General features: G+C 34.5%; 1 protein-coding gene across 2 annotated transcripts in view; it reads left to right on the top strand.

The window, feature by feature from the left end:
* Nucleotides 1-27,766, top strand: part of AP3B1 (adaptor related protein complex 3 subunit beta 1) — a 236,805-nt gene that overhangs the window by 88,522 nt on the left and 120,517 nt on the right. For both annotated transcript variants that reach the window (XM_019968085.2, XM_070796867.1), the window contains 7 exons: nt 8,903-9,058; nt 13,908-14,005; nt 15,795-15,849; nt 15,937-16,008; nt 18,224-18,286; nt 21,022-21,154; nt 26,558-26,667. In XM_019968085.2, coding sequence (XP_019823644.1) covers nt 8,903-9,058; nt 13,908-14,005; nt 15,795-15,849; nt 15,937-16,008; nt 18,224-18,286; nt 21,022-21,154; nt 26,558-26,667 — 687 coding nt within the window. The remainder of the gene's footprint in view (nt 1-8,902; nt 9,059-13,907; nt 14,006-15,794; nt 15,850-15,936; nt 16,009-18,223; nt 18,287-21,021; nt 21,155-26,557; nt 26,668-27,766) is intronic.

Raw genomic sequence — 27,766 nt, 5'->3', positions numbered from 1 at the left:
AAGCAGACAGTTTTTATTTTAATGAAGTTCAGTCTGTCAATTATTTCTTTCATGGATTGTGCCTTTGGTGGTGTTATCTAAAAGTCATCACTATACCAAGGTCATCTAGATTTTCTCCTATATTACATTCTGGAATTTTATGGTTTGCTGTTCCTCGTTTGTCTCTAATCCTTTTTGAGTGAATTTTTATAAATGCTGTAGGTCTGTGTCTAGATTATTATTTTTTGCATGTTAATATTCAACACCATTTGCTGAAAAGACTTTCTTTTCTACTGTATTACCTTTGCTCCTTTGTCACAAGTCAGTTAACTATATATATATTCATGCAGGCCTTTTTTGAAATTCCGTGTTCTGTTCCATTAATCTCTTTGTCTATTCTTTCATTAGTACCACACTGTCTTGGTTTTGATTACTGTAGCTTTATAGTTTGATCTTGAGTCAGACTCACTGTATAAATGTTAAATTATTGAGAAATTTAAGCATGCACAAAGATAGGTCCAACAGTCTAATGAATCCTCACGTATATATCATTTAGAGCAGCATTCATAAACTCATGGCTACTCTCACTTTAACTCAAGCCTCTTCCCACTTCTGTCCCAAATTTTATATACAATTCAAGATATTATATAATTTCACCCATATCTATTCAGAATGTATTTCTAAAACACTGTCTTTACTTTAAAGAAACTACAAAGCTGTCTCCATTTTCCAAGTAAGGGATTTAACCTTTTTTTTGTTCAGCTTGAGTGTGTACTTTTTTAGAAAGATGGAGAAGGTTGTCTATTGTATATCATTTCATTTTCTACATGTACGGATATTTTAAATAGTAGAAAAATCTTTATTTATAAATATAATTTTTTATACTAATTAGTTTCATCACAAAGATTTTATATATTTGTGTCCTTATTATTACCAGAGTTCCTTTTTGAGTCATTTAATACTTTTCCGTAGGGAACCATCTTTACTTCTGTATAGGTTGAGATGCACATCATCTGGGAATATGGATATTCCAAGAATATGGATCCTGACATGGAAGTGTATTTTAAGCCTGTAGTACTCATTGATTATTAGGATAATTATTGTTAGAAATCCTTCTGTAAGGAAGCCTTTGTCAGGAAGCATTTAACAGGAGGCTTCCTGTGTGCTGTTTTGGATCTGTCAGGAATTCTCTGCTCCTTATTAATTCCTGAAATCCAGGCATTTCCTTCATTAGTTTTTCTATATGGTGATAAGTACCCTCTTCCTTTTTATGAACCATACAGTAAAAGTGGTTATTTACAACGCTCTCTTTCATATGGATGCTGCTGAAAATAGCTATCTTGTAAGACAGTATAAATACCTACACAATGTTGAATAAAACACCTTTGCTCCATCAGAGCTCTGGTCCCCGTGTCTGTCTTTCTCTCTCTCTCTCTTTTTCAGGCTGATCCCCTGGAGTGCAGAGGCTCTCTAAGTTCACTTTCCTGCCCGGGCTTCTAAGACCCTCTCGAGAAGATGCTCTGTACCTTCACCCCATCAAGAGGGCGCCTGAGGCCTTCGTGAACAGAGCAGGCCCCATGCAGAGGCTTTATTGGCTTTCTGTGTAAACCAAGGAATATCAGCCTCTTTCTCTCCTTTACTTTCTTATCATCAACTCCAGACCACCAAGTTCTGGTCCATTAAAGGACCTCAACAAGACTTGACTTTTCTCTCCCATTTATTTATTTATTAGTCATTTATTTTCCTAAGTATGGATTCATAGATGTTTATTTTATTCTTTGGGTTATGAACTGATAACATCATTATTTTGTTGCTAAAATGATCTGGATTTAACTACCTTAGTTTTAGAACCAGCTGTGTTCCAAGGTGCAAAAGAACAGGTTTTACAGGTTCATTACTGTTTTTTTACATCAGATTTCTGTTAAACGGTTCTCTTTGCAATAATCAGTAATTTATTGTCATAAAAGGTGAAATTATTTAAATGATCATGAGGTTCAGAAAAAATGCCAACATAAGCCACTGTATAAAATGTTTTAATTAATACCCATAAAGTCCCCATGGGTGATAATACCTCATTTCTCTAGCCTCAATCAAACAATATATAATAGTTGATTTTTAAAAAACTTTTTGATGCAAGTGCTTCTAAAACAATTTTCTGTTTTCCTGCCCTTTGATAGTGAATGAAAGATACAAGTTAATATTTTTTCTTTTTAAATTGCACCTTATTTTATCCAAGAATCAGGAGATCAGATGGTTAAGATTATATGCATAATATACTCTGAATGAGAACTTATCATAATACCTAAAGACTGCTACTACTAATACATAATACCTAATAACTGCTGTTTCAGCTTTGTAGGGAAGGCCTTTCTACTTAATTCTAAATTTATAGATGTTTTGTATGAATTGAAACTTCATGTGTGCTTGTGTGCTAAGTTACTTCAGTTGTGTCCGACTCTTTGTGACCCTGTGAACTGCGGCCTGCCAGTCTCCTCTGTCCTTGGGATTCTCTAGGCAAGAATTCTGAACCCTGGAGGAGGGTTGACATGCCCTCCTCCAAGGGATCTTCCCAACCCAGGGATCGAACCCACATCTCTTACATCTCCTGCATTGGCAGTTGGGTTCTTTACCACTAGCGCCACCTGGGAAGCCCATGAACTGAAACTGCATAATGTTAATATCTAGATAAAAATATAGTAGAAGGTATTTTTTAAACTGTTTTAAAAAGTTAAGCAGTTCTATTAGAAACAGTATTTCTTGGGGCTGGTGCACTGGGATGACCCAGAGGGATGGTATGGGGAGGGAGGAGGGAAGAGGGTTCAGGATGGGGAACACATGTATACCTGTGGCGGATTCATTTTGATATATGACAAAACCAATACAATATTGTAAAGTTAAAAAATTAAATTAAAAAAAAGAAAAAAATATTTTTTTCAAATGCACATGAAGATATATTAAAGTTAGTTCATCTGCTTTTTTCATATATGATGTACAATTAATATACTAAGTTGAGCAAATGGAAGTTTCTTTCTATAGATTTCAGCATCTTTGAAACCTGTTTTATCTATATTTACTTTTAAGCAGACTAAGCATCCTTCTGATTGTATCTTGTTTACCTTACTTGTTTAACCAAACAGCAATAGAAAATGTTTCTGGACAAGGTGAAAATAAAATTCTTTCCACCATACATTTAAAATGTTGATTAAAAATGATTATTTTGGAGTTGTTCTAAGTTATCTAAGATACAAAGTATGAGTCGTCACTTAATGTCTTTGATTATCTGGGCTGTTTTCTCTGAGAGAGCATAAATCTTCCTGAGTCTGATCTGTCCTGGTGGTTGCTGAAATTATAGCACTTTATATCAAAGTTATGTAAAAAAGTGAATCTGACTTTTCTGTAAAAATAATACGAGGTTGAGAGACTTTCCTGGTGGTCCGCTGGTTTAGACACTGCGCTTCCAATGCAGGGAGCACTAATTCGATCCCTAGTCAGGGAACTAAGATGCCACATATCTTCCAGTATGGCCAAAAAAGAATTAGTTTAAAAATAATAATACAGGTGAAAGTCACTCAGTCATCTCCAACTGTTTGCGACCCTGTGGACAGTACAGACCATAGAATTCTCCAGGCCAAACAGGGTTGAAATCCCCACCAAAAAGCTCAGTCTTATCACTTAATTCCTTGACTATATTGTCCATAGTTAGGTCTCAGTTCTTGAAAATTCGTGTCTAAAAGCCTCATTTTTTAACTTTGCTGTTTATTGTCTTTGTTTTTTAAAACTTACATTCACATCATTGCTTTTTTCTTATATGCATATTTAGAAATAGGTAATGTATATGTCTCAGAAGCAAATGGCTTCATGAATTTTTGCAAACTGAAGACACCGATGTAACGAGTACTCAAGTTAAGAAACAAATTATAAGTATTCACCAGAAGCCCCTAATTCTTCACTTTCCACTTAATATCCTGCTTTCCCTCTCAAATGGGAACAATATCCTGACCCTCAGTGACACTGCTTTTTCTTCCCCTTTATTTGCCCTCTTTCCTTACTTTCTGAAAAATTGTTGAACTAGTTTTGAAGCCTCGGATGATTAGTTTTGGTTTGTTTGTGTATTATTACTTGATCAGGGTATCAGCAATCTGAGTTCATTCATTCACTTCGGTTCTAGATTGACATGATTAAAATATGAGCTTCAATTTTATGACCTTAACTCCCTAGGATATAGGCTTTCAGGACTTAAAACCAGAGATTAAGGAGAGTTAGGCGTCTTGCTTTTTGGTGGATCCTGATCACCAGCTTTTGCTTCTGTAATTTTTGTGAATCTGCTAAAAGCTCTTTAGGCCTTTCAGATTTTTGTTATGTATATAACAACTCACACTTTGGGTGGAGAAACAATTGCAGGTGTTTAACTGTTAGATTTCTAGGTTTACCACTACTTCTGGGCCTTGCCTGCATAATTCATCACTGTTCTTTTAGCTTTTCAGTGCCTTGAAACAAGTGTGTTTCATTTTTCTTTCCTAGCTCACTATAAGGTTTATTCCAAATTGCCTATTATTAGAAGCAGAACTCTGTGATCCTATATTAACTGTTTTTAAAAAGTAATCTTTTAAGTCTTATTTTTAATGACATTTTGTCCCTGGGGTTTGTGACTTCTTTTAAGCAACTGGAACTAGCATTGATTAAAGTTGTTTTAGTATAATGAGTTCCCTAAACAGTACATTTTGGTTCAAAATGAAGCACCTGTACAAAAGCCTCATGATGTACTTGTAAATCTCAAATAGGAGGCAGTTTCTTTTCTGAGGGATAATTTTAGGGTTAGGGTTTCAGGGGAAACTTTTCTTCATATTTGGCACCTGGGTATATTTGATTTAAAGTGAGATAATTTCTAGAAAAAGTTTTAATAAAAGCAATGTTAATTGCTACTATTTGAGTGTTTAATATTCACTGGACACTAAGTGGTTATATACATTCACTAAACAAATCAATCTTCATGAACGCTTTCATAATATTATTTGGGCTGCCTAGGTGGCGCCAATGTTAAAGAATCCTCCTGCCATTGCAGGAGACAAGAGACTAGGGTTCCATCCCTGGGTTAGGCAGATGCCCTGGATAAGATAAAATATATAGTTAGTAATTAGCAGCCAGATCTAAAAAGCTATGCCATGGTGTTCTCATAACAATAAAACTAAGTTGAAATTTCACAGAAAGTGTAAGAGAAAGTTTCTTTTGACGGGAATATACTTTGAAATAATAGTTCATATCAATAACTATTTTAGGTATTAAGCAACATGTTCTTTGTGTTTGTTATCCAATAATCCTGTTAAAACTTTGTAGTATTTCAAAGAATCCCTTTCATTTTAGTAAATTACACTAATTTATCTAATGTTAAATGTTAAGAAAGAATTAGTTTATAGATCTTTAATAAAACATATGAAGCATTAATTTATGTAAGTTTTACATAATAGCTTTGTAAGATCTTTGTATGTGGAAAAGATACTAATGAAATAAAATTCCTTAATAATCTTTTTAGTAAAGTTACTGCCATAATCCTAAATTCTTATATACTACAATAAGCAATACAAATGTCATTTATTAAAATAACATAGTTGGGCTTTGATAAAGTTAATAGTGAAGGAGAACTGGAATGAATGAATAAACTTTAAAAGGCAGCTTTGTGTACTTTTGAAGATTTTATTTGTTAGTTATAGTGCTGTGTTTCATATTGATGATGAATATGATAAATATAGCAGTTTCATATCAATTTTAGGTTGATTTTGAACATTTGTTTGATTAATATACACTTAAGATTGTAGGTGAGTGCTTAGGCTTAAAGAATAAGTTATTTGTGTATTGGCTTTGATATAAAAGTTGATCTCAGTTATAGTCCTTTTTTTTAAGTACTTAGACAAGTAATTTGTTTTGAATTGTATATTTGAAGAAGATAATGTTATAATTTCTAGTTTACTTCTAAATATGGGTATTACTTTTAAAATGCCTTTTGTTTTCAAAGAGTATAAATTTGGTGAGTTTATTTTGTTAGAATTTCTTAAAATTTTTTTATTGTCGATTTAAAAAACACTGAGATGATAATATTCTCACTTCTAAGGAACCTAAAGGTCATGTTTTTGATGAAAAGTGTTTTCAGTGATATTTAAGTAAAGATTGTGTTTTAAAAGCAGTTACAAGGAAAACAGTTCATTCAGGTCTTCAGTCGCTCAGTCGTGTCCGACTCTTTGTGACCCCATGAATCGCAGCACCCCAGGCCTCCCTGTCCATCACCAACTCCCGGAGTTCACTCAGACTCATGTCTATCGAGTCAGTGATGCCATCCAGCCATCTCATCCTCTGTCGTCCCCTTCTCCTCCTGCCCCCAATCCCTCCCAGCATCAGAGTCTTTTCCAATGAGTCAACTCTTCGCATGAGGTGGCCAAAGTACTGGAGTTTCAGCTTTAGCATCACTCCTTCCAAAGAAATACCAGGGCTAATCTCCTTCAGAATGGACTGGTTGGATCTCCTTGCAGTCCAAGGGACTCTCAAGAGTCTTCTCTTCAAAAGCATCAATTCTTTGGCGCTCAGCTTGCCTCACAGTCCAACTCTCACATCCATACATGACCACAGGAAAAACCATAGCCTTGACTAGACGGACCTTTGTTGGCAAAGTAATGTCTCAGCTTTTGAATATGCTATCTAGGTTGGTCATAACTTTCCTTCCATGGAGTAAGCATCTTTTAATTTCATGGCTGCAGTCACCATCTGCAGTGATTTTGGAGCCCAGAAAAATAAAGTCTGACACTGTTTGCACTGTTTCCCCATCTATTTCCCATGAAGTGATGGGACCAGATGCCATGATCTTCGTTTTCTGAATGTTGAGCTTTAAGCCAACTTTTTCACTCTCCACTTTCACTTTTATCACGATGCTTTTTAGTTCCTCTTCACTTTCTGCCATAAGGGTGGTGTCATCTGCATATCTGAGGTTATTGATATTTCTCCCAGCCATCTTGATTCCAGCTTGTGCTTCTTCCAGCCCAGCGTTTCTCATGAGTACTCTGCGTATAAGTTAAATAAGCAGGGTACAATATACAGCCTTGACGTACTCCCTTTCCTATTTGGATCCAGTCTGTTGTTCCATGTCCAGTTCTAACTGTTGCTTCCTGACCTGCATATAGGTTTCTCAAGAGGCAGGTCAGGTAGTCTGGTATTCTCATCTCTTGAACAGTTCATTAGGTGATGTTAAACTATAACAATTTAGGTAATTTCTTTTATTGTTATAACAATGGATAAATATATGCAAATTGCTTTTAAGTGATTTGCTGATTTTTTTCCTCCTTAATTTCATTTAATTAAACTTTCTATTTTAAGATAATTGTAGATTCACATGCAGTTGTAAGAAATCATATAGAGAGATCTGGTGTAACCTTTATTCATTTTCCTCCAATGGTGTTGTCTTGCAAAACTGTAGTAATATACTACAACCAGGGTATTAACATTGATACATTCAGGATTCAGAATGTTTCCATCACAAATATCCTTCATGTAACCATTTTACAGCTAAACTCCTTTCCTTCCTCTGCCTAACCCTGCTGCCCCTTAACCTTTGGTAAGGGTCCTGAGGTGTCCATATCCAGCCTTTCTTCTCTCTGCCTTTCTTTTCTTAAATTGTTTTATATATAATGTCTTGGGTTTCTAGTCGCTCTTAGTGAGAGGAATAGGAATAAGTATATCTATTCCATTTTCCCAGAAGTGGAAAATACGTTTCAGGTACATGGTAACAGAGATTACCTCTAAATAGTAACTGCACTGTGTGTGCTAAGTTGCTTCAGTCATGTCTGACTCTGTGCGACCCCATGGACTGTAGCCCGCCAGGCTCCTCTGTCTGTGGAATTCTCCAGGCAAGAATGCTGGAGTGAGTTGCCATGCCCTCCTCCAGAGGATCTTCCTGACCTAGGGATCAAACCCGGGTCACTTATATCTCCTGCATTGGCAGATGGCTTCTTTACCACCAGTACCACATGGGAAGCCCTCGTAATTGCACTGGATCCACTTAAATATTATTGTCTTTGTGTGCTTTTTGTTGTTGTTGTTTATTTTTAGGATTCCTTACCTGTAGGCTGGGATTCCCAAGTGACTCTGGTAAAGAATCTTGCCAATGCAGGAGACCTGGGTTCCATCCCTAGGTCGAGAAGGTCCCCTGGAGGAGGAAATGACAACCTACTCCAGTAATCTTGCTTGGAAAATCCCATGGACAGAGGAGCCTGACAGGCTACAGTCCCGGGGGTCGCAAACAGTTCGAACAACTGCATGCACGAACGCATGCACCTATAGGCTAACTTTACTGACAGAGATAATAGAGAATTCAAATAAATAAAAAGTACAAGACAAAAACATATAATCAAGTCTCAGGGATATACATAAATCTCAAACTGAGTCTTTCTTGACAACACAGGGACCTTCTTAATTACCAATTTTTAACCTGTCAAACTTTATTAATGATTTCTTTTATGTGTGTTGCAGTTCAAACAATTTTCTTCTTTCCTCTGACCCTTTGATCCAGTTACAGAGAGACTGATAATTTATGGAAACAGTTTTCAGCTTTGGGTAGTCTCATATCATAGGCTTTGTTAGAATTTAATGGTCAGGTTTTCCCTTTGGATGACTGTGGGTATTTCTATGCTAATTTAATGTGAGGTTTGCTATATAATATAAAAATATTATCTATTGCACTAAAGGACAGTTACTGTGCCATAAAATACAAGAAAAAGCAAGGCCTTTCTTCCATATAAGTAACACAGTTTCAAATTGCCTCCAGAGTAGTATTCGTAAAATACTATCATTATTGTAGATGTTTTTTAAAAAGTTTCCTTTGTGTAGTATTTGGGCGGTTCCAGGTCTGAACTCATCTTGGAATTGGATTTCTTTCCTGTAGGGTGATGTTCTAGAGGACAATGAAAAGGATTTCTATGATTCTGATGAGGAACAGAAGGAAAAGGCTGACAAAAGGAAGAGGCCGTATGCTATGGATCCAGACCATAGACTTTTAATTCGGAATACAAAGCCTTTGCTTCAGAGCAGGAATGCAGCGGTATGTAAAAACCATTACAAGCAGTAGTTCACAGCTTTTTAAAAACGGTGCTTAAAAGTATGCAAGTTCAATAAGTAATTTTGAGTGTACTAACGGAGCATTTATTTGTTTGTTTGTATACTAAAAATCAGGTTTTTGTAGGTTACTTGGTTTGGTAGCTGTATGCCTACTGTTCTTCATTTTCTTTTTGATTTTGTAATTGGTTTCCTGAGATACGAGCCCAAGATGTTTTGCAGTTGATTGGAAGACTGTATTTATTTCTCTATTATGAAATTATTGTTGTGAGTACTTAATAAGGTGGTTGTTGTTCAGTCACTAAGTCATGTCCAACTCTGTGACCCTGTGGACTGCAGCATGCCAGGCTTCTCTGTCCTTCACTATCTCCTGGAGTTCGCTCAAATTCATGTCTGTTGAGTCAGTGATTCTATCTAACCATCTCATCCTCTGCTCATTATATTTGTATTTATCTAATCAGAGTTTTGAAAAGAGTAACGTATAGTTAGAAACACCTAGCATGACACCTCATACACGCACAGTAAATTTTAGCTGGTAAGAATAATTAAAAATCATCCTTACTCAGGTCCTACGTTTTTGTTTTGTTTTATATCTTTATTTTAAATAACTATATTTTAAAATATTTTAAAAGAATACAGTTGAAAATTAGAAAATACAAACTAGAAAAACTAATATAAACATTATATTTCTATCACGTATCAGTTATAATATCTTAATGCAGTTTTTCCAAGATCCTTCTTTTCTGTATAAGTGTTCCTCTTTCATATGTGTGTATGTCTGTACATAATATATTTTAAACCAAGATAAAAGTCATAGTATACATAATATTTTGTAACATTTTTTTTCTAGTCAGTTCCCTATTTCTACTTCAGTAAAATTTCATCTCATGAAATACCAGTTTACCCTAAATTCTTCTATAACTGGTTCACCTATACCAGTTACACTGCATCTGGTTGTTATGTATCTTCTGAAGTCTCAAGTCTTGCAAAATGTTCTCTGGGTTTGTCTGGTTACTTTCTTTACTATACCTGTGTTTCCTCTTAACTGGAAGTTATGTAAGTTTTGATGAATTCAAGTTAAATGTTTTCTTAAACTTATTTTAATTAAAAACAAATTCTTAATGAATCATTCTGTGCAGCTAGTTAAAACTGAAAATGAGAGTTTCCCTTGAACTGCTTTGTTTTCTGATGCTTGAGAATTTGGTCCTTAGAGCTTTGTATGTGTATCTTAGGAATTAGCAGAAGTTTTTATCTTATACTTTGTATTTAGTTTCTAAATCATGATTAAGTAACTATGCACAATAATGACACATATGTTATTTTATTAATATTGTAAAATATGCTTATATTTTAGTGTGCCCTCACTTGACTTGATGTTACTTCAGTAGCTGTAACTTGCCAACTAAAATTACTTTATAATTTACTCATTTTTAATTTAACTTTGTCTTGGAAATTGGCTTATAGTCCAAATACTTACTGATCAAAAATGTTTTTGAATAGTGAAACAAATCGAGGTAGTTTGTACTGTACCAGTATACTTTGGTTCCCTGCTTATTTGATTATATACCAACTAGAGGTAATTTATTTTTTGTTCCAATATGTTTTGGTATCCTGCTTATTTTGGTGCAGCTGGATTTAGAAAAGGCAAAGGAATCAGAGATCACATTGTCAAAATCCATTCTATCATAGAAAAAGCAAAAGAATTCCAAAAAAACATCTGCTTTGTTGACTACACTAACGCCTTTGACTGTGTGGATCACGACAAACTGTGGAAAATTCTTAAAGAGATGGAAATACCAGACTACCTTACCTGCTTCCTAAGAAACCCATATGCAGGTCAAGAAGCAACAGTTAGAATCGGACATGGAGCAAAGGACTGGTTCCAGATTGGGAAAGGAGTACGTCAAGGCTGTATATTGTCACCCTGTTTATTAAGTTATATGCAGAGTACATCATTTGAAATACTGAACTGGATGACTCACAAGGTGTAATCAAGATTGCCGAGAGAAGTATCAACAATCTCAGATGTGCAGATGGTTCCATTTTAATGGCAGAAAGTGAAGAGGAACTAAAGAGCCTCTAGATGAAAGTGAAAGAGGAGAGTGAAAAAGCTGGCTTGAACCTCAACATTCAAAAAACTAAGATCATGGAGTCTGGTCTCATCATTTCATGGCAAATAGATGGGGAAAAAGTGGAAATAGTGACAGATTTTATTTTCTCAGGCACCAAAATCACTGGAGATAGTGACTGCAGCCATGAAATGAAAAGACGCTTGCTCCATGGAAGAAAAGCAATGACAAATCTAGACAGCAGAGACACCACTTTGCCAACAAAGGTCTATCTAGTCAAAGTTATGGTTTTTCCAGTAGACATATACCGATGTGAGAGTTGGACCATAAGTAAAGAAGGCTGAGTGCTGAAGAAATCGATGGTTTTGAACTGTGGTGTTAGTAAAGACTCTTGAAAGTCCCTTGGACTACAAGGAGATTAAACCAGTCAGTCCTAAAAGAAATCAACCCTGAATATTCATTGGAAGGACTGGTGCTGAAACTGATGCTCCAATACTTTGACCACTTGATGTAAAGAGCCAACTTACTGGAAAAGATCCTGATGCTGGGAAAGGTTGAGGGCAGAGAAGGGTGCAACAGAGGTTAGATAGCATTACTGACTCCGTGGACATGCGTTTGAGCAAATTCTGGGAGATGGCGAAGGATAGGGCAGCCTGGTGTGCTGCACATGGAGTTGCAAAGAGTCAGACATGCCTTAGTGACTGAGCAACAATAAATACACGTAAAGGTTGACTTTGGAAGGATTGTGAATAGATTTTTTTTTTTTTTTTTTAGTCTTAGCTTACAAGAGAGACTTTGAGAATTTGTTTCAGGAAACTTTGTCAGTCCTGTGTGGAGGCTCTTCTGACAGTCTGGATAAGGTGATAGTATATGAATGGTTAGGAATAGAAAAGTTTTTACCGGATGTACTTTCTTATAAACATATATAATGTAAGCGCTGAAGGCCTATCAGGTTGTGTATTTTCAGTTGTTTTGGAGTTATGGGAGCGTCCCTCATGGCTTTTACAAATTAGACTATAAAATTCAAATTTGGGGTATTGAAGAGAAATTAAGACACTTAGATTTGTAAATATTGGGGAAAAAGAAGATCCTTTAGCCCCTTTGGGTTTGGGAGTGCCCTATCAGAACAAATGACGTACTAAGTAGAAGCTAGAATCTTAAAATCATTAACACACATAGAAAGTACAGTTTATTAAGCTTCAGCTTTCTTTTTTACATATAAAACTTGTTAGTCATCTGTGTGCTTTAATATTTTTAAAAAATGACTGTCACCTATTTGTAGGTTGTCAGTAATTAATTTTTTCTTACTAAAATTTTAAATTCAGCAGAGGCTGTTCTATAATTAAAGTGTATTTGTAGATCACAAGTGAAGAAATTAGATATTCTTAAACTTCTCAATTTCCCAAGTCATGTCTGAAAGCTGGACATCAGTGTTGTTACGAAAAAGAAAAGTACACAAAAATGCCATAGAGCAGTAAGTTGAGAAACCTATAACTCTAGTTTTAAAAAATGTTTCTTAGTTCTAGAAGAAATTGTTTTTGCTTTAAGCACCCTCAAGTACTGTAAACTCTTCAGGGATACATAAAAGTCCTGCTATATATTTGTTACCTACAGCCCAAGCAAAAATAAAGCAATATTAATATATCTTCATAACCAAAGACAAGATGATTAATTTCTGTAACTCTCTGTTCGCAGTTGTCACATGCCGAACTGAGTACTTTCACTAAGTGGAAAGTCTGGAGTTTTGATCTCTGGAACTAAGTGTTGAGGCAGCTGGGAAAACATAGTCTTATTAAATTTTATGACAGGGAAAGTCTGACTATCCCCATAATAGCTTTGAACCAAACACTATTTTTAAGGTTCTACATTTGAAAAACAGAATTTCAAATGCTGCTCTTTTAGAGGAATTGTTTTAATAGAGTTCCCTTAATTATAACTTAAATATACTGAAGTTGAGGGTTCTTGAAAAATTTTAACCTACTTACTACTGTTACCTTTGAGTGTCTGGTTTCATTCCCTGTCTCAGGGTAGCACCAGCAGCAGCAACACTAGGAGGACTGTGGGCTTTGGAGTATGTGTCAAGCTTTGCCATGTACTACTGGCATGTCAGACCTTGGGTGGTTCACTGAACATTCTTTTTTTTTTCTGAGGGTGTACAGTACTGCTTTCCTAGAGCTGCCATATCAGTTTACCAAAAACTGTGTAGATTAAAGAAATAAAAATTTCTTTAATTTTTTATTAAAGAAAAATATTTATTTAAAAATAAATAGAAATTTACTCTTTCACATTTCAGGAGACCCAAAGTCTAAGTCAAGATGTTGACAGGGTGGGTTCCTCCTGGAAGCTCCTAGGGATAAATTAGCTTCTGGTGATCACCAGCAGTTTCTGGCATTCTGTGACTTAACAGGCCTCACTGTGGTTTCTGCCTCCGTCTTCATACTGCCTTCTTCTCTGTGTCCTTTTCTGTCTCTTATAAGGACATCCACATTGGATTTAGGGCCCACTCTATAATCAAGTATCATCTCATCTTGATCATTACCTTAATAAAATCTGCAAAGACCATATTTCCAAATAAGGTCACATTCCGAGGGTAGGCATGCATTCTTAGGGGGACTCTATTCAACCTGCTACACAGGGTAACAACATACTCATCTTAGTTCATGGGGATTTTGTAGGCGTTAAAGGAAATAATATGTAAGAACATGCTTTGAAACTGTAGTGTGGAACTGCTCATAGTTCTTACTGTTTTCATGCTTTATCTTTTAGGTGGTTATGGCAGTTGCTCAACTGTATTGGCATATAGCACCAAAATCAGAAGCTGGCATTATTTCTAAATCACTAGTGCGTTTACTTCGTAGCAATAGGTATGACATGATTTTATATGTGTGTTTTCTTTTGTATTGTATTACTTCATTAGTAATGTTTGAACAAATCAAATGTGTCTGTTAAGCATTTAACACATGGTTCTGACTGTATTTTATCAGTTGAGATTTCATACTTAAGAGGATTATTATAAAAGCCTTTAGATTATTGATTTCAAAGTTAATGTTAAATATTGGTTGTTTTTTTTTTTTTACCTTAAGCCCAAAGAAATTGGAAGTATTTTTTTGTGATATAGTATATGCTATTACAGTAGCCTAGTATTTTAGTATTTTTAGACATGACAATAAGAATTTTGGGGATTTACATTAAATCTGGAGTCACTGAAAAACTACATTAAATGTATTGTTGTATTGACTAGTATAATTATATAAGGCTTCATATAAAGCAATACGTATGCTGAATTATGTAGTTTATGACAGAACTGCTTTTTGTAAAGTTGCAATATTTAATTACTTTAGTTCTATTTAAGAAGGGAGAAGGCAATGGCACCCCACTCCAGTACTCTTGCTTGGAAAATGCATGGATGGAGGAGCCTGGAAGGCTGCAGTCCATGGGGTCGCTAGGAGTCGGACACGACTGAGCGACTTCACTTTGACTTTTCACTTTCATGCACTGGAGAAAGAAATGGCAACCCACTCCAGTGTTCTTGCCTGGAGAATCCCAGGGACGGGGGAGCCTGGTGGGCTGCTGTCTATGGGGTCGCACAGAGTCGGACACGACTGAAGCGACTTAGCATAGCATAGCATAGCATATTTAAGAAGTGAGCTATATTCTTAATATTGCTTGTTTTAAAGAAATGCATAAGCTTGTTATTTCCTGGAGATAGGCAGGTAGGTAGCAGTGTACTTTTCCATTTTACCTCTCTGTAATTCAGCAGTTAAGTCAACAATTCAGGAAACCTTGAGTTCCTGTCACATGTACTTCGTAAGTTTAAGATCAGATGTTTGTCATTTGTTTTGTTTTCTGTATTTAAGAAAACTGTTGTTTCAAGCTATTTAGCTTACCCTGAATATTGTGCAGTAATTAGTTATTTTAAATTAAATTGTTTTCCTTTGAGTACTTGTGTTAATGAGTTGAGAGAAGAAAGATAAATATTTATTTTTGTTCTTAGCTCAGAATCAGTGCCACAACTTTCACCCAGGGTTGGCTTTTGCCCTTCCTTAGTAAGATACTATTTCCTTTGCGTTCCTCTGTCTATTCGCGTAGTCATTCTTTCCCTTTTATCAGTTCATTAAGTTTTGTTGTCCATAGCTGGTTCGAATAAGGATCTGGAATGCCTCTTTCATGTGAAGCATTATACCAGGTTCAGTTGTGCATTCATTTCTTAGATATTTGGACATAAAATAACATAGATTTTTTTCTTTTAAAAGCTGTCTTTCACTTTGAACAGAATTGAGTCACATGATGAGCCCTCCAGTCAAGAGTTTGTATTAACACTGTGGTTATGTTTGTTCCGTTAACCCTAAGAACACCTTTGCATATGTTCAGAGCATGTACAGCATTGGCTCTGCCTCTTAGGGATACAGTATTACAACATTTGTTTTAACTCTTCCAATTGATGAATCAAATCTAATGTTGTATAGCTTATAGGGAAAATTTTTAAAAGAAGGCATAAGTATCTTAAGATTTGCTAGAAATTTTTCAGTATTATATTTAAGAGTTCCTTTCAATATGAAGCTTACTGCTGATTTTTTTCTTTAGTATACTGTTTACTTTAGGTTATATTTTGTTGGAAAATATACCTAGTCAAAATTCTACTTTAATTTCTAGGGAAGTGCAATATATTGTCCTACAGAATATAGCAACTATGTCAATTCAAAGAAAGGTATGTATGTTGTGAACACAAAATTTAAGAGAGAAATGAATGCACTAGTATCATAAATGTATTTATATATTTATTTTTGTAATCTAGGGTATGTTTGAACCTTATCTGAAGAGTTTTTACGTTAGGTCAACTGATGCAACTATGATCAAGATACTGAAGGTATGCATGCTCTTATTTTTCAGAGACTTTAATGATAATTACTTTGACACTATTGCTGTAACTTTCAGTTTAGCATTTTCAAAATGGAGACCTATTTTTTTTTTTAATAGATACATTGGGGGGTTTTCTTTATGCTTTTAAAACTACATTATTGTATACTAATTACTGTGCTATATTTTAATAAGACAAAGTTAAGACATGCTGCCTATACCTTGAATAACTCACAGTAAGTGAAAGAGACAGACATGTAAATAGATAATTTCAGCACTGTGTTTTAAGTGATTTATAGATGTGAATTGAGTGATTATGGAAAAAGAGAAAGATGCAGCTAATTTTCTGGTATATTTAGAAAAGACTGATGGAAAAGATGATATTAGAGTGGATCTAAAAAGAATGACATGATTTTGTCATTTTTTTTGGTGTTGGTAGGTAAGTTGATAGCAAGGTTATAGGGTTCAGTGTAGGAAAAAAGGCACATTTTATGCAACTACAAGAGATTATGAAAGAGTTGTATTCAGGGAATGATAACTACAGTACAGAGTGTAGTTATGAATATAAAATTATAATGATGAAAACAATGTGATACTTGGAATATGTGATAATAACATATGAAGCATGGAAACAGATCTATGTATATCAAAATGTATCATATATGAGGGGAGACATTTTAAACCAGTGAGAGCTATTCAATAGTAGACTAATCAACAAATATTGGAATGATTGGTTAATCACATGGAAACTTAAGTTTAAGAAAAAAAAAAAACTAAGACATGCCCAAATTGTATAATAAATTTACACAATAATTGGTTTGCAGTTATCAAAAGCGTCCAGGTCCTGAAGGTCAAAAGAAAGGTTGGGTATAAAAGAAACTTTTATACCGAAAGAAACTAAACAACTAAATATAATGTATGATATGGAACTGGATCTTTTTTTAATACATTATGAGATAATTAGTGAAACTTAAATATAAATGATTATTGTATAGATTTGATGTATCAGTGTTAATTTCCTGGTTTTCTTGGTAGTATTGTGGCCTGTAGGACAATGTCCTTGTTTGCAGAAAATACGTACAAGATGTGTTTGGAGATGATGTGGCATCATTTTGGCAAATCTAGAAGCAAATGGCTTAGATAAAAACTGCTTTTTACCTTTTCTCTGTGTTAATTACTTTTTAAAATAGTACAACAAAGTAAGATGTTCTCATCAAAGTAAAATGAAAAGTCAGTTCATAATCTAGGAGAAAATATTTCCAGTACATAACCTAAAAATTGACTAGTATCCAGAATATATAGGAAAACTCATATAATCTATGCCTTTTAATTAGAGTGTTTAGATCATTTGCCTTTAATGTAATTATTGATATGAATATGTTTATGTCTGCATCTTTTATTTTTCTGTTTGTCCCATCTGTTCTGTGTTCCTGTTTTCCTTTTTGAAGCTTTCCTTCAGATAAATTGAATATTTTTTTATGAGTAGATACTGAAATTTTTTCAGCAAGTCTATTGGAGATGAACTTTTAATTGCACATTTCTTTTAACTAAATCCAGAAGAAAGAATTAAAATGTCTAAATATTTGGTTTGGTAGGATGAAGGAAAACTAGTCAAAAAAATTAATTGGTATCTGGAATATAGAGGTATTACATGGAGGGCAAGTTGTTTTCTAACTTTATTATTAAAAGAAAAAGAAAACTGCCATAAGTTGTTTAGGTTAATTAGATAATAAATTGTAAAGTTGGAGCAAACAATTAACGAAGCTGTAGAATTCTCTTTTTTGTAATTATTTTTTAAGCACCATATCATTATTCTGTTTGTAGATGTAGGGAGGCAAAGTTCACCCGAAAGGTGTAATGTCTCACATTTGTAATAGGCATTTTTTTTGAAATAGAAATTACCTTTCTATTAAATGGCTAACCTTTATTAAATTCACTTTCTTTATTTTTTTTTTTATTTTTATTTGAAGGATAATTGCTTTACAGAATTTTGCTGTTTTCTGTCAAACATCAACAAGAATCAGCCATAGGTATACATATGTCCCCTCCCTCCTGAACCTCTCTCCCCATCCCACCCCTCTAGATTGTCACAGAGCCCCTGTTTGAGTTCCCTGGTCATACAGCAAATTCTTTTTGGCTATCTTTTTCATATATGGCATTGTAAGTTTCCATGTTGCTCTTTCCATACCATCAAAAAACGTTTACTTTCTCTTTTTCTACCTTAGCTTGAAATTTTGACAAACTTGGCAAATGAAGCCAACATATCAACTCTTCTTCGAGAATTTCAGGTTTGTGTACAATGCTAATTATGTAATAACTTCTAAAACATCTGTTCAGTTTAAAGTTAGATATATATCTTTCTCAATTTAGATGTGTGTAATTGTATAAATAAAACTGTATAATTTGGAAGAAGGTTGACAACTAATTTATAAGTTTTCAAGTATAAATATCAACTACAAATTTTAAATTTGAGGGAAATAAAATGTAGTCCCTTTCATATTGTAGAATTTGAGAGACTAGTTTATAACTCTTTCTTATCATCATCAATAGTTTGTGCTACACTCTGTACTCAGGAAAATGGCTTCATTTCTTATTTGGTTGTCCCTATTTGATTGTCTGCTTCTATTTTAGACAGTGTCCGCTAGCTTCATGTATAGCTCAAAAAAATTGGTTTAAAATTGCCCTTCTCATGATTGTTTAATTGTTAATGTTTTGCTGTATTTTTAAAATCCTATATGTGGATAGTTGAGATGCTTCCCAGATACACATGCTCCAAAAACATAAAAACATTCCCTCATGGCTCTTAGGCTTTTTATGATGAAAGAGTTAGCTCTGAAGACTTAGTGGTAGAGCACAGTAATAGAAAACCTTATATCAATATTACTGGTTTTACATTTCATCAGCAGTTTTTTCTTAACTAAAGTATACTGCATGCCACACAGTATTCCCAGAATTTTTGTCTACCCCCAGCTTTTATAGGTGGCTTCCCAGGTGGCTCAGTGGTAAAGACTCCAGCCTGCCAGTGCAGGAGACACGGGTGTTATCCCTAGGTTGGGAAGGTCCCCTGGAGGAGGGAGGGCATGGCAACCCAGTCCAGTGTTCTTGCTTAGGTTGTGTGATAGATGGTAGCTTTTTAAGTGTATAGGGTCCCAAAGAGTAGGACAGGACTGAGCAGCTGAGCACACACACACAGCTTTTATAGATTAAAGTTATTTTGTTGCTATAATCATTCTTTATGCCTGTCCTAAATTTCTTTTTAGCTGTATAGACATTGTATTTCTTTTTGGCTATGTGATCTTATACTTTTAGCAGGAGTAGTGGGATATTATAATATATTCATGCTTTGTAATTTTGTAACTGGATTACTATACTTTTATGCTATATGTTTTTTTAGAAAAAGTTCTTATAAAATTAGGATATATGCTTATTTTATATTTGCATAGCAGAATATACAGTATCTCAAGTTCTTAGCTAGTAATCTGTGGGTATAGAACATTGCTTAAATGTGACATGTAATTCATTTTTATAGGTTTGCTAATTTACTTTTAAGTTTCTGTCTCTGTGCTTGCAGTTGTCCCTTATTCTGCTGTCATGTATGATCTGTGTAATCTGTCTGGATGTCCTTTTGCTTTCTACTTTGTGCTTCTGTCAGGTTACTGGAGTTGTAGGGAGTGAGTCTCAGGTAATTTTATGGCATTGTTTATCTATTACAGAATATTGGTAATCCAGTCATTTCATTTAATATCAGGCTATTTCATAAGGTCCATTCTTCAGTCAGACTTTTAAGTATATTCTATCTGTTTTTATCACTGTCTATATGTGTACTTTATTTCTGTGTTTATGTGTTATGCCCATAGGTGTTACAGTTTCTTTATAACTTTTTGAAATAATAGAGAACTTTTCAAAGGACTTATTTTCTGTGATTGAGGAAATTAGGTAATCAACTGGGAAGTGGTTTTAAATACAGTTGATTTTTCCTACAGAGAACTAAGAAATTTAATTTGTTTATTTCTTCAACCTTTAATCATGTTTTTGGTACCATTTTTTACCAATTTCACGTGTCTTTTAGATAGTTTTTGGATTTTGTCTTCCATTTGTCGTTTAGACACCACTTAAATGCATATCCTTTTTTGCATGTTAGATGAACAAGGTGTTAATTCTACATTATGTGCTTGTTATTTGAGTTTGGGAATTTTTTTTTTTTTAATTGCACTTGAAAATGGGATTTTAAATCCATTTATATTTTGTACATAAACGTGCATATTTATTAAAAGTACATCTTTTTTCTGTCTGTACACAATAAAAGCTTAGTTTTTGAATTAGGAAAGTAACAAGCAAAGTGAAAATTTTTTAGGCTTGTAGTAAATAAGTGATTAATTTCTTAAGTTTGTATAAATATGTGGTTTACATTGTATTTTTAAAACATTTTTTTCAAGAAAATCTTTTTCAAAAGTGTGATGTTTTATTTTATTGCAAATTAGGTATATTTATAAAGTCTTTATTGAAATGCTTCTCACTGTGGCTGTTGTAGTTTTACCACCATTCAGATAACCTTTTTTAAAGTAAAATGTTTATCGGTAGCGTATTGCTCCTTTTTCTCCACTTCTCTCAATATTTAGGTTTAGTATCTCTGAAAAGGCCACCCTTTTTTCATAGATTCATAGATGCTGCTGGTTAAATGAACTGAAACCTTCAAAAAGAGAGGTCTCATCATTTCTTTCAACCTTGCACTTAAACTAATTGCTATCTTGGGTGACTGCTCCCCCACTACCTGTTTTGGAGTTATAAGCTACTGTGGCCACAGGTGAATGAACCTGACTTGAAAATGTGCCTGTACTACAGTCACATTCTTTAAGTGAAAAAACAGAACTGAATTAAGTCAAAAGGTGGACTTTCTTTTGTTCCTATAGATGAGAAGATTGTGTATTCTAGAATTTGATTGTGACAAAGCTTCTTATTATAGGGATATTTTTCTTTGCTTGATAGTACCAGTGTGTAAACTAATTGAGACAATGTTTTTTAGACCTATGTGAAAAGCCAGGATAAACAGTTTGCAGCAGCCACTATTCAGACTATAGGCAGATGTGCAACCAGCATCACAGAAGTCTCTGACACATGCCTCAACGGCCTGGTGTGTCTGCTGTCCAACAGGGATGGTGAGTTGGCAGTTTCATTTTACTTGCAAATAATTTATCATTTGAATATTCTTGGCATGATCTACAAATTGTAATATCTTTTTTTGTATTGCCTTTGAGCTTTTTCTGTATGTCCGTGATTACAATGAAGAGTAACGTATTGTCTTTGAAATACACATATGCACACACACAAGCTTTTTGTTATTGTTTTATTTAGTACATTGGATAATTAACTTAAAAACAGAATTTTCTTGCCTGAACAGAACTAAGAAAATGTAGTCTGTTTATTTTATTTCTTCACAGTTTAATCACCTTCATTGCACTCTTTCCACAAAGGTTCCATTTTACTGGTTTTTAATGGCATATAAGTCATGTATAATATTGGTTCACCTGCAGAGGGTGCTAAAAGCAGGCAAATGACTTTACAACAGGAGAAGTTAAAAAGGCTAGATCAGAAAAGTACGTTAAACTTGTAATTTCAAGTTTTTTTTTCCAGATTAACTTAATAATTTTATATGCAAGATTAATTGAATGTAAAAGTCATCAATTTGGAACACCTTCATGTTTTTAAGCCAATCAGTGTCTAAACATTTTGTAGAACTGGATAGGTAATATCCAGTAAAATACATAGTCTAGAGTTCATTCTTTCTATGGTAAAATACCAGTTACTTCTATGATATGGGTTTAAAATAAATGAAACCTTTTGAAGAAAAAAGATTCAACTCTCATCTTTAAAAGTATTTATTTATTTAATTAAAAAGAGATTAAAACAAGGGATTCTTTTTAGGAAACACATAATTTTCTGTATAAAATTATTGAAATTATTTGTGGGATTCTAAATAAAATTATGTCATATCTAAACACAGGCATATATGACATAGCAACCATAAGGTGAAACATAACAAAATTGATTACTTTTATATTTTATTTGAAAAATAGCTGTTTGCTACAAATATTACTCCTAATTATCTTTTCGCACAAGTAGATCGCTTTTGAGAGCTGTAACATTGTTGTAAGTACTTCTAATGAAAAAAACTTTTTGAAACAAAATTTGTCCCCAAATAAGAGTGATCTTTACGATCAACATAAAATTATAACTGTTAACCTGTCAATTCAAGATATTATAATGGAGAGAACATTTTTCTGTGTGTAGTATTGTAACTCCAAATAAGTGACAAAAAGAAATTATCAAGGAAATAGACTTTTTTAAAACACTGACTGTAGAAGGTAATTACAGAGGATAGGGTACTAAATGTCATTCATTTTATCTATTTCTACTTTTAATAATAGCATCCTCTTTGTGTCTGTTTCTGTCACAGTTTAAATTGTGAGTTTAAAAATATGCCTTCATTTTCCTGTGTCTTTAATAATGACTTCCTATTTGATCAAACAAGACACATTTCACTTTGATTGTATACAAAAAGCACACAAATCAGAACACTGGCTAGTTCTTTCAAATATAAAATGTATTCAGGGTTTTTCAATTTTGTATTTTTACTCTTTTTTTCTCATGTGAAATTTTCAAGCTGGATATTAAAACAGATGTTTCTACTTCAGCTTTCTAGCACATTGATTTCTAAAAAAATATTTTTTATTCACTTCATTTTAAAAAGATGAATATTCTGTACCCTTGTAGTACTTCTAAGGGAAGACTAGATGATTTTACAATTATACAATGGGAGGAGACTAATTTATAATCATTCTTAAAGGTAGATTTACGAATTTAAACTGATATTTTAATGTTTAGACTTTCGTTTTTGGTAAATCAAAACTCTGTTTATAACCATGGACCTTTTTTTTCTGCTGTGAATATTAAGAAACTTAAATTGTATTTTTCAGGTTCTGATGGCATAGTTATCATTAGCCTGATTCTCTAACTCTTTATTGTGTGTGCTGCACTTCTGTAGTTTGGAAATCTGGCTCAGTAACAATAAAGAAAGCAATAATATTTTTCATTTATAACGGCCAATTGTTATAAGAGAGGCTCTTTGTCTTTCTTTTGAAAGATCTGCTTTTAGGAATAAGTGCTATGAATGAGGCCTCAGATTCTTTAAAATCTGTAAGACCTTTGGGACCTCTAAGGATCTCTGCCTCTTTGATTTTATATTGTGAATACCTCATCAGCTTTTTGGATACTGTATCTTGCAGCTTTTCAGGGACAGCATTGAGGCTACATTGTTTTTACATATATTTAATATATTCTTCTTGGACCTGTAGGGCTTTGGGGATTGTTTTGTTGTTGCTGCTGACTTCTTCCTTCTTGTCAGGGACAGGACTTCTAGGAAGACTTGAAGGTTGTCCTAAAATAGCCCATTATGACAATGTAAGATTCACTGATAAACAGATTTCTTAAAGACCTTAGGGAGAAATCTGCATTTTCAGTTGACTTGACTTAGAATAATTTAACTCCCAGTTGATTTTCTTTCACAAAATTTGCTGGTCTGAAAAACTTTTTTACCATCTACTGTAAACTGAAAGAATTGGGGTAAAAGACTATTTTTAAAATTTTGTTTATATAATAAACATTTGTTGAAAATTTTAATTAGTTGAGGTATTTAGTGAGTGTAGAATAGATGAATAAGGTATTCACCAGCCTATAAGAAGTTCCTGCCTTTAAGGAGCTCGTATTCTAACGGAGGGACACAATAATATAAAACAAGTATACTGTAGTCTTCGTATCTATTGAACACTTACTCAGCTGCTGGCTATTGCTCTCATGCAGAACTAGACTACCTATGTTTGAATGCTAATGTTGTCTTGAATAAATTACCTGACCTCTTTGTGCTTCAGATTCCTCATTTGTAAAATGAAGATAATAGTAGGCTGTACTAATCTTGAGAACCTGAAGTGAAATAAGCCAGTCACAGAAAGGTATATACTGAATGTTTCTATTTGTATGAGGTATTAGAATAATCAAATTCATAAAATTCAAGAGTAGAAAGGTACTTGCCAGGGGCTGGAAGAAAAGGAAAGCGAGCCGCTACTAATCAGTGAGCATCGCGTTTTACTTAGCAAGGTGAGTACGCTCTGGAGATCTACTGTGTAGCACTGTACCTGTAGTCAACAGTGGTGTATCGTATGCTTAAAAATTGGTTAGATGGCAAATCCCCTGTTACGTGTTCTTTCTAAAATAAGTTTTTTTTTTTTTTTTTAATAGTAGGCTGTAATTCTTGGAGTCAGTACGATTAAGTTCTGTTGAGGACAAAGAGAAGGCTTGGAAAGGCCCAGAACACAAGTTCATTTTGTATTTGTAGGGGAGTGCTGAGGTCTTTGAAAGCCAGGAGGTAGCATAAAAGAAAAATAGGGTGGAATTACTCAAAGGGAATGGGAAGGCACCTAGGTTAGGTAAATAGCACCCCACCACCACCACCACCCCCCCGCAAGTTGTTCAGGTCCTGATGCCTGAAACGTCTGAATATGTTATCTAATGTGGCAAAAGGAACTTTACAGATGTGATTAAGATTCTTGAGATAGAGAGATTTTTCATCCAATAATCTGGGACCCAATATAACCAAATGTCAGAAGCAGAAATTAGAATGATATCTTTGCTGGAAGGGGGCTTGAGTCGAAGAATGTGGGCAGCCTCTAAAATTTGGAAAATAATGGATTTCCCCCCTAGAACCTTCACAGAGAACTTAGCCCTGTTGACACCTTGGTTTTAGCTCCATAAGACATATGTTAAATTCTGGCTTCAGAAGTGTACAACGATAAGCTCATGTTGCTATCGGCCACCAAGTTTGTGGTAATCCATAACAGTAATGATCAGAAGATAAGGTGGCTCCAAAGGGTAAATAATGCCTAATTTTATTTCAACTATAGTTAGGGTTAGTCAACCTTGCCTGTACACGTGAATAATTAAAAATATACAACTTAAAAAAAAAACTTGGACTAATTTTGCAATAATATGTTTTTAAAAGATAAATTTTTATACTATTGATTCTTCAAAACCATTACATTGCATAGTAATTTCTTATATAACCACTTAATGTTTCCTAGCAGAGGGTAAGTTTGATGAGGGCAGAGTGTCATTCCAATTTGTCTTTGTTTTTCTCTAGCTCCAAGAGGCAGTCTTTGTAAAAGCAACACCTGCTCATAGTAACATAGAACATTAAAGATAAAATGGTAGATTCTAGTCCTGAGTTTGAATTCTCCAGTGCATCTTTCTTTCTTCATCTTTAAAATGCTGATAATAAGCTGCCTACCGTATGTTATTATGAGAATTAAAAGACATACATCATTTCTTAAACTAAAACATTGGCTTCCCTGGTGGCTCAGTGGCAAGCAACCTGCCTGCCAATGCAGGAGATCAGATTTTAGATCTCTGGAGAAGGAAATGGCAACCCACTCCAGTATTCTCGCCTGGGAAGTCCCATGGACAGAGGAGCCTTGGCGGGCTACAGTCCATGGGGTTGCAAAGAGTCAGACATGACTTAGCAACTAAACAACAAGAGCAGCAAACTAAAACATTATGAAATATTAATATATCTTTCCCATGAAGAAATATAATATGAAATGCATATTTTAATAATAATTAGAATGATAGAAAATTTTGCTTGTATTTTTAAAGGGAGCTAGATAAGAAAATATATTTCAGAGAAAATGAGTAACAGAACCCAAGTCATGGCATATTTTCAGGGTAATATTAAAATAAACCTTTATAGTGTATACCAGCGAATCTCTAATATCCATGAATCCCAGCTGATTAAAAAAAAAAAAAAGCCAGAATAACAAGGAAAGGTAATGTTGGTGTCTTTCTTTGGTATTGGTAACCTTAGTAATTGTTTATATAAGATTCATTCCATAAAGCCAGGTGCTCTGACTGGTTTATTGTGTTTTGCTGCTGGTGCCACCAAAGACGTAACTCTGGACCACTAATTAGTCTATAATAATGCAATCTCGGAATCCCAGTTTGAGGATCTGCTTCCTGGAGCCACCCCTAGTACCAGTTACTGTTAAGGCCCTGGCAAGAAACAGATGATACAGTTTAAAGAGATGATTGAAAAGAGTTTAATGAAGGAACTATTTATTAATTGTGGGTGGGATTAAGGGAAACCAACAAGATGTACTGTAATAACCTGGGGCTAGCGGGCTAGCAGAGGTGGGAAGCCTTTGCCATATCTAGAATTAAAGGGAAAGGGCTTGAGGATTGGGAGCAGTTATCAGACCCTGAAGGAGAGAGCGCCTCTTGGGACTGAAACCTTCAATGGAGAAGTACTTGCACTGCCAGGGAGATCTGGCAGGAAAGGGATCTGGGTTGTGGATATTCTCTCGTGTTTTAGTTTTCTCCTAGTCATTTAAGAAATGTGGAATGTTTTGCTAAATTAAATGTACATTTTACTAAGAATACTGTGTTTGAATTGACTTTGAGTTGAATTGAAATTCATATTTAAATACGAATAATCCGATTTTTAAATTTTTTTTCAGAAATAGTTGTTGCTGAAAGTGTGGTTGTTATTAAGAAATTGCTGCAAATGCAACCCATGCAACATGGTGAAATTATCAAGCATATGGCCAAACTCTTGGATAGTATCACTGTGAGTACCAGTTAAGAGATCTTTGCTTTCAGTACCAATTGAACCAAATTTTATTCAGTAAATTATGGTTTTGTTAAAATAAATAGATATACTGAAGTATAATGAATAAGAGAGCTGCACAGTCTGGATTCTTGTTCTGAGATTCTGGCCTATTGTGGAAGGAAATCACAGATCTGAAAGAGGGAAAAGTTACAGGAAATACTGCATACTGGATTGGAGTTGGACATGTCGATGTGAACTGCATTTGTCTTTATGTAGATAGCTAGGTGTGTTGGAGTATATATGTGCAGGTATGTGTGTGTCTGCACACATTTGTATGTACATATGAATGCATTCATGAGTGTACAAAGATATGTTTCTTAATGTGGCCTTTAAGAGGACCTACATGCGATGATAACCCCACACCTAGTGCCCAGATCCTGTTTGTTTTCTTTTGTTTTGATTGAGATATAATTTCATAGCATAAAATTCACCCTTTTAAATCCAGAATTAAGTGACTTTTGGAGTGTTCACCAGGTTGGGCAATTGCCGAACCTTTTCATCATCCCTAAAATCAAGTCCCTAAGCCAAGGCTCCTGATCCTCCCCATACTTCAGCCCCTGACAACTACTGATGTACTTTCTATCTCTATGAATTTGCTTTCTCTGGACATTTCATGCAGTTGGAATCATGTGATAATGTGGCCTTTTGTGTCTGGCTTTTTTCACTTTAGAATGTTTCCAAGGTTCATGCACAGTGTACAAAGTAGTACCACATCCCCGCTTTGGGAAGACTTTGGTTTTTAAATTCCATTCAGCATTTAAAGAAACCAGGACTCCTTAGAGAAATGGCTAATTTTACAGCTGGGCCACGGAAAGAACATCTTGTTGGGCCATAAAAACATGGCTCTGCTCACGGGATGGTAGAGATGTCAGAATTTAAAAGAGTTTCCACTGGCTAATTGGAGCAACAAAATACATAATAGTAAAAGGATTATAACCTATAGAGTAGGGTGAGAGTCTCTGAATCCAAACTGGAATGGGTGGATGGATAAGTGAATAAGTGAGAGGAAAGGAAAGATCTTTTACTATATTCTCACCACAGTTCTTTTTCTTCATGT

Source organism: Bos indicus, chromosome 10, assembly GCF_029378745.1.
Source record: "Bos indicus isolate NIAB-ARS_2022 breed Sahiwal x Tharparkar chromosome 10, NIAB-ARS_B.indTharparkar_mat_pri_1.0, whole genome shotgun sequence".
NCBI lineage: Eukaryota > Metazoa > Chordata > Mammalia > Artiodactyla > Bovidae > Bos > Bos indicus.
Note: the sequence above shows the minus strand (reverse complement) of the source record. Positions and strands in the feature narration are given on the sequence as shown.